Source organism: Bufo gargarizans, chromosome 2 (assembly GCF_014858855.1).
Source record: "Bufo gargarizans isolate SCDJY-AF-19 chromosome 2, ASM1485885v1, whole genome shotgun sequence".
Lineage (NCBI taxonomy): Eukaryota > Metazoa > Chordata > Amphibia > Anura > Bufonidae > Bufo > Bufo gargarizans.
Genome location: NC_058081.1, coordinates 610409554 through 610422521, shown reverse-complemented (window position 1 = coordinate 610422521; position 12968 = coordinate 610409554). Strand labels below are relative to the sequence as shown.

The window sequence follows — 12968 nt, the reverse complement described above, 5'->3', positions numbered from 1 at the left end:
ACAGGAGCTTGGGTTACACTGGCAGCTGCTGCTTCTGCATTTGGTATCTGTTCCACAGAGACACAATCTACCCCCCTCCTCCTTTCCCATTTCTGTCACCACTTCTACGCCTTTAATATATGTATCTCCAGCTCCTTTTCTTGTCTCTTCAGTTATGTGCATGGTTTCCAACCTTTTCTTTACTTCTCTTCTCTCGCCTTCAGGATCTCCTGAGGGGTCGATTACCGCTGAGCTACATGAAAAGCACGCTTGCAGCCAGTACAGAGGAGCAGACTTGTGATCAGAGGAAGCTCGCAGCTGTGATAAGACTCTTCCTGTCACTCTCATAGTAGTGTTACCCGGAAACTTCTGTCATTGGCTCTCCGGATCTGGGTCAGCTTGGCCAGGAGCTCTACAATGCTGCCTGCTGAATTAAATGAGACCCTTCGGGTTCCAGAACTTCAGATCCCTCATCTAAGCGACAGCACCTCGGCCACTGACAACGGCAGGACCCCCAGCCAACGCCGCAGGCGGTTCAGAATGAGACGCTCAAAGTTGGCAAGAAACCGGGAAAATGCGGAGGCTTTGGACTGCTCGGGAAATCTGGAATACCTGCAGCTCCCGTCTATAGAGATTACTCCGTCCAGCGATGAGGACAGTGCCCTGTCTAACACTTCCACGCCTAGCACCTCTCCAAGGCGACATGGCCTCAGACTGAGAAGTTGGGGAAGTGCGAAGGAGAACAGTGAAATGGAAGTTGTGGGGAACAGTGGGAGCAGGTAAGTTCTGTTTAGGTACCGATGATTGCCTTACATGTTTGATTTGTGTATACCAGAGTGGGCACCCCTGGCGTACTCTTTCCATTGGGGACTGCTTGGCATAGTGCCTATTTATAGTCCTCTCTTGTGCCTTGTTACATGCATGGTCCAGCTGTGCTGCCTTAGCCTTTCTGTGGCTTCCCCCAAGGAGATCACAAGGAAATAACTCTCCTACTGAGGATGGTAATTTAGGTATTTTTGTTTCCATGGCAACAAGGCACCACTATCGCCAGTGTAATCCCATGGAAACACTGGGAAACTTTCTTGCATTGTGCTTTCTTTTTGGAGGGGGGTTGCCTGGCTCTATTCTCACACAGGGAATGGTGGTGCTCCTGGAGTCCTACACACTGTCCTTTGAACCCACCTGAGACCATAATAAACAGGTCTTTCTTACCAAGGTCTATGGAAGTTTTTATCCTCTGGTGTGGTTATATAAAGGTCAGAGTGATGTGGCGAACCGCAGGGGCTACACGTGTCACGTGACATGTCCTCTTTGATCGTCAGTGGGGTCGCAGTGCAACACGTGACATGCCGCGATAGTCGCAAAAAAATGTAGTGGCGCGACAGCAAGAAAAGACACATGTGCCATGCAGCCCCAGCCTTAGGGTCCATTTACACGTCCGCAAAATGGGTCCACATCCGTTCCGCAATTTGGCATGCCGACCCATTAATTTTCAATGGGGCCGCAAAAGACGTGGACAGCACATTGTGTGCAGTCCACATCCGCACTTCCGTTCTTCGGCCCCGCAAAAAAATAGAACATGTCCTATTCTTGTCCGCAGACACGGACAAGAAAAGGCATTTCTATTATAGTGCCGGCCATGTGCGGTCCGAAAAAAAAGGAACACACATGGCCGGTGTCCGTGTTTTACGGAGCCGCAATTTGCAGACCGCAAAACAGTTGCAGACATGTGAATGGACCCTTTAAAGTGGTTGTCCAGAAAAACATGGCTGCTTTTTTCCAGAAACAGCACCACCCCTGTCCATGGGTTGTGTCTGGTATTACTGCTCAGCTCTATTGAAGTGAATGGGGATGAGCTGCAATACCACATACAACCTGTGGAAAGTGCGGTGCTGTATTTGGAAGAAAGCAGCCATGTTTTTCTGATCATGGGCATCCCCTTTAATGTGTGCAGGAAAGCATGCATGTCTAATCTTCCAGAGCACTCAATCCCATCATGCATCCGTGCTGATGGTGTCTTGTTGTAATTATCTGTGACCTGCGTTGAATTTTATTAACTTAGTCCTCCAGTCTCTCTCACCCACCTCACAGGAACATCTCTCCCTATAGTACCATTGGACTGGTATTGCTGTGGTATTTCGCAGTGTGTTTTTTATTTTTTTACTAATTAGTGATGTAGCAGATATCTCCTTATGTGAGTATAGATGTGTCATCAGCGGCTATTAGTAGATGTGTATTTAATAGACGTATTAGACGGCATAGTGCGAATGGCAGCTCAGTCACATCACGCTTCTGTTAGCTGATACCATTGCAATCTGTGTTTACACACATTCGGTGCCGGCTGCCAGGGATTTGCTGCTGCACTCGCCAGCCTTCAGGAGAAATACACTTGTGAACCTGACACTTCCTGCATTGGGTCATTTTCTGATTTATTTTGCCTCGTGGAAAGCAAACTTCTAAAGCACTTGTTTAGAGAGAAACCAAGTTATATTACCTAGTGGCCAACTCTGGTGCACTATATCACCCAATAGGTGGAGACTTACAGATAGCGTTCCCTCCTTAAAGGGGTTCTCCAGAATTTAAGAAAATGAAAATACTTAAATATTACTTTATTATAAATACACTGAACAAAAATATAAACGCAACACTTTCGGTTTTGCACCAATTCTGCATGAGCTGAACTCAAAGATCTGAAACATTTTCTACATACACAAAAGACCCATTACTCTCAAATATTGTTCACAAATCTGTCTGAATCTGTGTTAGTGAGCACTTCTCCTTCGCTCAGATAATCCATCCCACCTCACAGGTGTGGCATTTCAAGGTGCTGATTAGACAGCATGAATGTTGCACAGGTGTGCCTTAGACTGCCCACAATAAAAGACCACTCTGAAATGTGCACAGTTTTGCCTTTTAGGGAGGGGATGGGGGGGTCAGAAAACCAGTCAGTATTTGGTGTGGCCACCATTTGCCTATGCAACACATCTCCGTCGCATAGAGTTGATCAGGTTGTTGATTGTGGCCTGTGGAATGTAGAAAATGTTTCAGATCTTTGAGTTCAGCTCATGCAAAATGGGAGCAAAACCGAAAGTGTTGTGTTTTTATATTTTTGTTTAGTGTATATTCCCAAATGCCTTTCATTAGTTCTAATGGCTCGGGAGAAATAAAATGGCTGCCGTCCTATTAGTACACACGTAACTTGTCCTAATCACACAGGAGGACAAGTTACTTCAGAGCACTGAGGTAAAGAGCTGCCTTATCCTTCTCTCCTACTTGTGAGGGATTATGATCCTGAATACAGCTAATAAGAACTTCAGCTGAGTCTCTGTAGGAATGGAGTCCATGAGAAGACATGAGCTACATGGAGGGCGGACAGGACAGACTGTGGTAATAGACCCTCATGGGGAGATATGTTTATGAGTGGAAGCACGTGGGGAGAGTTCCATTGTAACCTTTGCTTATATAGCCCCCTCTCCTCTGTAGTTCTTAAACATATGCTTTCTTGTTTTTTTTGTTCTGTTTCTTGTATTTAGATGCTAAACACTCTTTAATGTAAGATAAAATTGGTAAAAGCTTTCTTAAAGACTTTTTCCGAGAATAGAATATTAATGATCTGTCCTCAGGATAGATTATCAATATCTAATCTGTGGCGGTCTGGCTACAGGCACCCCCACTGATCAGCTATTTGAAGATGCTCCAATGAACACTGGCCTATTCGTAGGCCAATGAAGTTACATTCATGGTCACATGAACTATGTGCAGCTCAGTCTCATTGAAGTACATGGACCTGGGCTGGAATACCGAAGCACAGCTGCTATACTATATACTGGTTATGCTGACAAAAGGACTGTATTAGTTGCTGCTCAGAGATGTAAAATCTTGAGACCTCCAAGTGACGGCCACTTCTATTTTGCCACTAGAGCAGGTGATGCTGCTGAATGTGCTGCAGTAGAGCCATGGTGTCTATGTTTGTGTTTGAACACTTATTACTTCTTTTAATCCTGCTAATCTTACACACTTCAATATGTTTGTCTTCCGTCACTGTAGAGAAATACTGCCAGGCGGCAGATATTCACACAGTCCGCACAGAGCTAGCAGCAGCCGACGTTGGCTTAGATCTGGCATGTGTTTGAGCTTGTGGCCACAGTATCAGCGGCATCACCAGTTCCTAAGCTGACCATAATAGAAGCATATCTGACCCTGGCAGTTTTTTTTTTATCTTCCACCACCCTTCTCCTCTGATGTTAACCCCTCCTCAGCACCTTGATCCAGCTCCCAGGTCCTGTCCAACACACAATCATAGTCCTCACACTCCCTGCCACTTTTATCGGACTGTGTTGTCATTATAGGCTCTTTGCCCCTCCTCCAGATTTCCTGCTCTGTATTTGTCGAGTGCCACTGTTGCTACTACTGCCCATACTGCCACCACCTACAGGTGCCACTACTACCAACATCAACACAGCTATGCAACATGGAGACATTCTTGACTTCTTAGGAAAAAATAAGATGCCCCACTAGGAAGGGCCATTAAAGACAGAGATGATGCAACCAAAAGGCTTCTCTGGGGTTGCAAGGAGGAGGAGCAGGTGAAATGCTGGGACCGCTGGCTCCAAGGAACTCGGAGGTGACCTCCATATCCTCCTGCTGTAACTCAGAGGAGGCATACAGTCCACAATCTCATCCTGTTTGTCCTCAAAAATGATGTTGCTCCTTTTAGAAGCCAGGTAGAAATGTGGCCTACTGCTGCTACTATTGGCTGGATGGTCAATGCTGTTACTACCGACATTCTGACTCTGGGAGGATGAGGTGCAGGTTTGGCACACTTCCAGTTTTCAAACATTTTATTATGAGTCCTATAAATGATAAGGCATGCGTTTTGGTACACACAATATTATATTGCTAGCAAAATTGCAAGTGTTTTTTTTCTGTAATTTAAAGACAGAGGTGCAATTAAATGTCCCGAATCCCTCCCCTTCCACAATCACACTGCACATTGGTATAGACAATATAAAATGGTAATAATGCATTATTACTATTTTTTTCAGTGAAACATGTTTGAACTACATGCTGTGACGCAGTAATACCGGCCCTTCACTAAAACACTTTTGTGTGGCTGCAATTTTTTGCAGTCATGTGAAACCTCTTTTGAACTAGCCGCTGTGATCCAGTTGCCTTCAGTAACACGGTTATAATTTGCTTTACTGATGTGAAATGCATTTGCTGCTGTATCCATTCCACCCATTGTCTTGCAGCAATGTACATGTTCATTAATAGGCCCAGCTACAAGTAATAAGTAGAAACTGGTTTCTGCAAAAATTGGATATTTCCTCAATGCTTGCGAGAATGTAGAAAGTTTTTTTTTTTTTTTTAAATATTGAAAATAGATGTTACTGTACATAAAAAAGCCTGTACTCTGAGATGGACTGGCCATAGTCCCAACCAGGAAACTTCCCAGTAGGCTGATGCCTAGGCCCTCCTCATGGCGACTTGGTGCCTCAGACGTTATTTACTGCTGGAAGCATCAGTTGTCCTCATCATTTTTAATTTTTTTTCCCCCCCACTTAAAGGGGTTGGTCCAGGTTCAGAGCTGAACCTGGACATACCCTTATTTTCACCCAGGCAGCCCCCCTGAGGCTAGCATCGGAGCATCTTATGCTCCGATGCGCTCCCTTACCCTGCGCTAGATTGCGCAGGGCATGGGCTCTTTTGTTTATCATAACACAGTGCCTGGTGAAAGCTATCAACTGGCAGTGTGTCCAGTGACGTCACCAGCTCTGATGGGCGGGCTTTAGCGCTGTCTAGCCGTTTTACTGGCTAGGGCAGCTCTAAAGTCCGCCCATCAGTGCCGGTGATGTCACAGGGCTTCCTGGCAGCCCCATGGAGAGCCCTGTTGCGTCACCGGAGCTCCTTTAAAATGCCTTTGCCCTGCGCGATTTAGAGCAGGGCAAAGGAGAGCATCGGAGCATGAACTGCTCCGATACTCAAGTCAGGGGGGCTGCCTGGGTGAAAATGGAAGTATGTCTGGGTTCAGCTCTGAACCCGGATAACCCGTTTAAATTTTGTATAGAGTTTTTTAAAGAAATATGAAATTACTAACAGTAACGTAAGATTGTAATGGTCCATCACATAAGGACCATGCATTCCAAGCCTTACATAGTAGGAACAAGAAAGGTACAAAAGAAAAAAAAGTATTTTCTTGCGAGTGTCCCAAAGTTGCCAACCAGGGGTGTTGCTAGGGTCTCAAAAGATCTGGGGCCCAAGCCCCAATGAATAAGTCCCCTCCCTCAGCACCTTGCTGTACTTGCTATCCAACAGCACATACCTGTCATATCCACGGCCTCCCAGGTGACGTCTCCTCCGATATAGATCTTCTCTGTCATCATCTTCTCCATTTGGTCCGTACAACTTCTTTTAGCCGTGCCACATCTCTGGAGAGTGTGACACACAGACATCTTAGCTTCCTCACATTTCTATCATCTCCCAACCTGGAGTCCCCACAGTTTTATCCTGCTGCTCACTGTGCTCCCCAATACCCCCAAATACTATCCTGAAGAAAAATGTGTGCCCCCATAGTAATAGTGCTCCTCAATGTCCCACCAATAGCAATTCCCTTCTAGAATGCCCTCATTAGTAATACTGCCCTCTACTAACAGAGATAGAAAATGACTTGGGTTAGCAGAGTTAGAAAATGACTTATCTCTGACTGGTATACCTTGGATGTCGGGGCTATTGCGTATTAGTGCCGCTAAGGACTCGATGCTGAGAATGTATAAAAGGGGAGAGAGGGGCACCCCTACCATGTCCCGTTGTAAATCGGGAGAGAGGGGGAATGGGCATGCGCCAACCGAATTACCGCTTTTGGAGAGGAGTACAGACCCATCAGGGCAGCCATGAATGGGCTCTTAAATCCAAAATGATGCTGGGAACATAAAGTTCCAATTAAGGAGGTCGAACTCCTTTTCTGTGTCTAAGCTGAGCGTCCATCCCTCCCTGTCAGCTACATCTATCAGGTCAATGACTCGTCTGGTGTTGTCTCCTGCCTGGCGAAAGCGAACAAAGCCAACCTTATCTTTATGGACCAAGTGGGGGAGCCAGCAAGTCAGCCAGTTTGCTAGCAATTTAGTAAATATCTTCAGGGCTGAGTTCAATAAGCTAATGGGTATGTAGCTGGAGCAGTCAGCGGGCCCTTACCAGGTTTGGTAATAACCGTTATATAGGAACCCAACATGGTGTCGGGTATTTTCTCACCCTTTAGAAATCCGTTAAATAGTTTGGCCATATGAGGTATCAATAAGTCTCCAAATGTCTTAAAATAATAAGATGGTCTGTCGGGGTCAGACGACTTCACACTACGTAAATCGGATATAGTCTCCTTAACCTCCTCAATGGTGATGGCTTAGTTAAGATGAGTCAGGGCCTCTGTAGTTAGGGTAGGTAGATAACATTCAGATAGAAACGTATCTAATTGTGCGTTTCGGCTTGTTTCATCGTCAAGGGAGAGTAGAGGGAAGGGAGTATAGAGCTGAGTAATGTGTGGAATAGGTTGGCTATAGAGGTTGGGTGGTGCTGGAGCATGCCTCTGTGGTCTCGAATAGCGTGCGGAGTAGTAGCGGGCGTGTGTTCTTTAAGTTGTCGTGCCAGAAGGGTGTGTGGCATAGGCAAAGAAATGCTGTTTAGTGTAGTAGATCAGCCCTTCCGTCGATGACAAAGCCAATGACCTGAGGCTGGTGCACAAATCAACTATTTGTCTCAACAATTTGCAAAAATAAAGGCCCAGTACCAATAAAACCCTTATGTCCGTGGAGTTCAGCTGGGAAGAAGCGGACAGAGCCACAAGTACAGTCAACCAGAGGTAGCTGAGCCAGGTACAATGAACCCACCAGGGGAAGGGTAACTGGGACCGCTCAACCGCAACTGAAGGCCGAAGGTCCAATCCCCCAGATCTCCACAGACAGAAGGAACCTAATGTAAACACCCCTGTAAAACATATGAACCTGTTCAAGGGAAAGACAGAAGAAGCGTTAGAGAAAGGGAAAAACTGCACTCTCCGTCAACTAAACCTTCCAGGTAATGTGTGCAGCTCAACATTCAGTGGCAGAAGGTTGGAGACGTCTTTTGCGGGGTCCCACTGTGGTCCAGGTTGCCGGGATCGGAGGGAGGGCGGTAGGAGAGTCCCAATCTGGTGGTTGCGGCGGAGTGATGGTTAGTCGGGTGCAGAAGTCCGAAAGGTCCTCAGGATGTTTTAGAACTACGATGGTGCCCTGCTTGCGTGCTGTGAGGCTGAAAGAGAAACCCCATCTGTATGGGATTGTATGCTTGCAGAGAACATCCAGTAGGGGTTTCAGGGCCGTTCTTTTCTGGAGAGTGATCCAGGAAAGATCTTGGAACAGAGATACTTTAGTCCCCATATAGTCTACGTGTTGGAGGGCTCAGGCTTTCGCCATTATGTCCTCTTTTAGACCAAAGTCGTTGACATAGCATATGATATCCTGTGGTGGCCCATCAAGTGATTTCTGTCACAAAGCTCTATGTGCATGGTCCATCAGAATGGGGTGTGCCGGGGAACATCCCAGGACAGTGTTAAAGATTGTGAGGACGATGGGGCGGACGTCTTAGTGTACCTCGGACTCTGGTATGCCACACACTCATATGTTATGACGACGACCCGTGTTATCAAGATCTTCAACATGGTTTGGAAGGTTGTGTACTTAAAGGGAGTGGGTAGAGGAACGAGTCTGAAGAGTGCGTATCGCTGTCCGTGAAGCATTATGGTTGCAGCGAGCCGGACCGCAGGGGAAACGTGAGGTTACGGTGGGCCGATGGGGGTAGTAGTTCATTTACTCAGTTAGCAGAGCCTCCCTAGGTTGGCGTGCAGTGATGAGGAAGACGGCACTAAATCCTCCGGCGCACTCTCTATTGCAGGGAACACTAGCCAGATGGAAGTTGAGGTGCCCTTGATGATATAGGTGTTTAAAGTGCTTTAGGTGTCTGGGCCCCTGTGTTTCTGACACCAGCGCTGTAAGGTGCAAATGTTGAGTGTAGTAGTACAAATGATGAGGAGTCGGTTGTAATCCAACAGTTGAACATTTACTGACCCAATTGTCTTCAGGTAATCAGTACAGATACAGTTCATTTGTATGGCATGAGTGATGACTCAGAAATAGGTTCAGTATTATTCATTTTATCAGGTTTAGGCAATTGTCAGTTAGGGAGTTCTCTAGTACGTTAGCTTTACAGGCTAAGAATAATTAGATTTACTTTAAGTCTACTTTCTATAGCACTCGGGTACTAAATATACTGTTTTCTACTTATCTTGAGCTATCCAATAAGGGCGTTTCTCCCTCGTGGCAGGCAAACTCTGTGCGACATTATTTGAAAGATGCTCTCCTGAAGTATTCAGGTTCACTATATCCCGGAAGGCTTTTAGTGAATAAGGACAACTTGGCGCCTTGGTCATCCGGCTGTGTCCAGGAACTTGGAAAGTTGCTCTTGGTCACTTGTGCTTGTGAAGTCCATAGTCCAGACTCAGCTCTAACTTTCACTAGACTTACTTTATATTTAGACATAGACTTACTGTCCAGTGCTAAGCTGCTGTAACTACTCTTAGTTTGTCCTCTCCAAGATTGATCAGGTCCCGGAGGATAGAAATTGCAGCTACATAGTGGATAAGGCCTGTTTCTCTCCTCCATACACTTGCTTTCCTCTCTCACAACAATACACTATGCTGGAATGCACTGACCTAGACACACCCCATGGTATATAAATGAGTGGCGCCAGCACCACCTAGGGGTGAATGGGTGTAATGACAATGCCAGCCTGATAATAGGAAATACCATACATTGCAAATACACAGATATTTAAAGTGTCCCTTTTTACACACATATGTAGGACGCTGCATGGTCCTCCTCCAGTTGATGTAATCTGTGACTCACTGCTTGTACATCTTGCCGTACAGCTGCCAGGTCCTCTTTAAAGGCATCCTTTACTTACTGAGATAAGAGGCTTAAAATCGTGCTTGGTGGGCAATTGTGGGATATGGGACCACCAATTTGGGTGGGGATCAGTGACAAGACCCTGGCCACAAGAGTCCGATGAGGAGGTGGACCCTCGCCGGATGGGGAGCGAGATCGCCATAGCTGAGGAAACCCAATATCAGATGGTGCAGAAAGCTCCAGATTGGGCGAGGACTGTCCGTTCTGCGGTTTGAGGGACCTGCCATGCATCTGTGGAAGTGGGGGTAATCTTCTAGAAGAGCAGGCGCTGTGGGAAGTGTCTGGTGAGACTGGCACTTTGGTGGTGGCTGACACAGTGGGGTTGTGGGCCTTTGGGGGCAACTCTAATGTTGCAAGGGTGGGGTACCCCACCCATACAGCCTGCTTGTAAGGATCCTTGTGGGGGAGCATTTGTGGGGACTTAGAGGAGGATTAGAGCAGATCCAGAAGGGAGTCCGGGGGGGGGGAGGGGGGTTATATGGGGGGCAGTCCCCTGTGCTTGTAAAGGCAGGTCATCCGCCATGTCTTCTGACCCCAGGGATCCTGCCATTGATCGGGCTCCATTTGCCCAGAGGGCTGTAGGGTTGGCCCTGGAGTCTTATGGCCAGGTCTCCTCTATGTCCTGGCCTTGCAGGTCTGCAGGACACTGGGCTTGGCAGTCCCCGATCTGGGGAGAGCGGTGGTGCGGTTGGACAAGGCGCTCTGGCGAGTGCAATGTGAGGAGACAGAGGAAGAGGTGTCTCGTCCTCCAGCGCCTGTGCAGCATGAGACGCCGCCATCTTTGAGTCCGCGTGGTCCGTGGTCTTCTGGAGGTAGGAGTCCAGCATGTGGGGGCGAGAGGCTCCTGTGGCCTCGGGCGCTGTTTTAGGGACCTTCCTTCACCTTTTTTTTTTTTTCCCCATTTTGTCTTGGGGTGTCTGCAAATTTAGCTGCGTCTGGAGCCTGGGAAGAGCAGAGCTCAGCTGTCACGCGTCCGGGGGCATCGGCTTCCAGGCACGCCCCCTGATGTCCTCATCTTAATAACACTGATGCCTGTATCAGCACTACTTTGCCAAAGCCTGGCATAGATTGGCCGAGAGGGCAGAGGAGCGATGTCTTGGCTTTGTTACTGGCCCGTGCAGTCTTTTAGCAGAATGCATAGAGCGGGCGCAGGGCAAGAGCTAACCGAAGACATAGCCCCTCTGCCTGTGCCCACTTGACATAGCCAGTCTATGCCAGGCTTTAGGAGAGCAGCGCTGGTACAGGTAGGAGCAGCGATGTTTAGGCCTGTACAGCGCTCAGTGCGGCTGCAGGGTAATCCATACTCCTGTACACAGTGGTGTATGTGAGTACGGATTCTAAAGCGCAGTAGACGTCTGCACTTCATGTGCCTATTTGCTAGTAAAACGTTAAAAAAAAAACATATTAGAAAAATGTATTTCATGGCATTTACCACAATTTTTAATAAGGCATATGTAAAGAACTAAGTACGTTTTTACATCTTTAAATCTCACCCTTGTGACTAGTAAGTACTAGTTTACCATCTAGTTTCTGTACCATGGGAACACACACCCTAGGGCCAATTAGACATAAGCTAATTAATATACCGCTGTGTTAATGGACTGTGAGAATAATGTTCATGACTGTACTGTTGTGCCAGGAATGCAGGTGTCACGAAAGGAACCCACTCTGGATTGCAAGGTCAGAGACCACTTTATTCCATGCTTTCCTCCATGGCACTGTATATCGCATCTATAAAACCTTGCTCCTTTACCTGAATACATTACTTTTGCTAAGAAGAACATGCATGTAGATGAACAGCAAACAAACTGCAGTTATTACAACATCTCAGTCTGATATCTATATGTGACTATTCAGTTCAAGACTGCGGCTAGGCTGAGAACCCGACCATAATCCCCTTTCCCCTCCCCAACCTGAGTTAACCATATCTCCTCCCAAAGAACCACGGATAACAGCCTTAATGTTGGGTGATGATCGGCCACAGCTTTTACTCATTTACTTGCAACATAATGAACCAAGAACCTCGCCCCTTTAAACTTCTCCATGTATACTGACTGTCTCAAATTGCCAGCTGTGACTGTACATAATCAGGAAATCAACTCCGAACTGAAATTAGAAAGGGATATAAACAATGAAAGGAAGAAACGTCAAAAATAAGTCCCGGCCATGCTACGCTGCATGAAGCGCAACCTCAGTCAAATGGGCCCCAGGCGGGCTGACAGCGCAAAAGGAATTCTTTATGCAGATCCGCTAATGGAGGCGAGGGTTTCTGGGAAGGATTAGGGGATGGCGGTGGGGGAGGGGCAGACTGTAACTTGTCAAGAACGGCCTTAAGAACAATTACAACTTCCGAACCCTTACTACCCGCCTTCCATGCCCCCGTATACTGAAACTCTCCAGACGAAGAAGGTCCTGGAACCATGGGAGGGATCGCAGATGCAGCCATTGACGAGATTGCCGCTGGAACCAGAGCCGGACAGTCTGGAGGACAAAACAGGCTGGAGGCTCTGGAAGATCGGGAAGGCTCCCGCCTCTTGCATCTTGACCGGGACCTTGGACCAGACTCCGCACATTCACCAGACGAAACATCCAAAGATGACGGTGAGCCCCAGGAATGTAGGAATGCAGGAATGTATGGGGCTCAGTAGGGGTGGAGAACAATATTGGTGGTGGAGTGGAGGGTTGCTCAGCAGCCGAGGAGGATCCCTAATTGGTCGGGCATCGTTTGTGCACTGAGGCAGACTGGCCATAGTCCCGACCAGGAAGTTTTCCAGTGGACTGATGCCCAGGAAGTGCCCAAGCCCTCCTCGTGGCCGCAGCCCATATACATGACGAATTGACCCCCGAGACGTTTATTAACGCTGGGAGTGTTAGGTACTTATGTACCTGGTCGACAGTTGCAGATGCCCTCATGGATTCAACTGTATTGCTATCCTCAGAAGCTGATTGACACTGGATGCTGTTTTCTAGTCTGTGATCTACACGTACACCTAGATC

General features: G+C 47.3%; 1 protein-coding gene across 3 annotated transcripts in view; it reads left to right on the top strand.

Moving 5' to 3' along the window:
* The first annotated feature begins 210 nt into the window (after positions 1–210).
* GRAMD1B (GRAM domain containing 1B) overlaps positions 211–12968 on the top strand; it is a 291387-nt gene continuing 278629 nt past the window's right edge. For 2 of the 3 annotated variants that reach the window (XM_044282020.1, XM_044282019.1), the window contains exon 1: positions 214–758. In XM_044282020.1, coding sequence (XP_044137955.1) covers positions 397–758 — 362 coding nt within the window. In that variant the 5' untranslated portion in view covers positions 214–396. Of the gene's footprint in view, positions 759–12968 lie in introns of all 3 variants that reach the window. The other variant, XM_044282018.1, reaches the window with a different exon arrangement.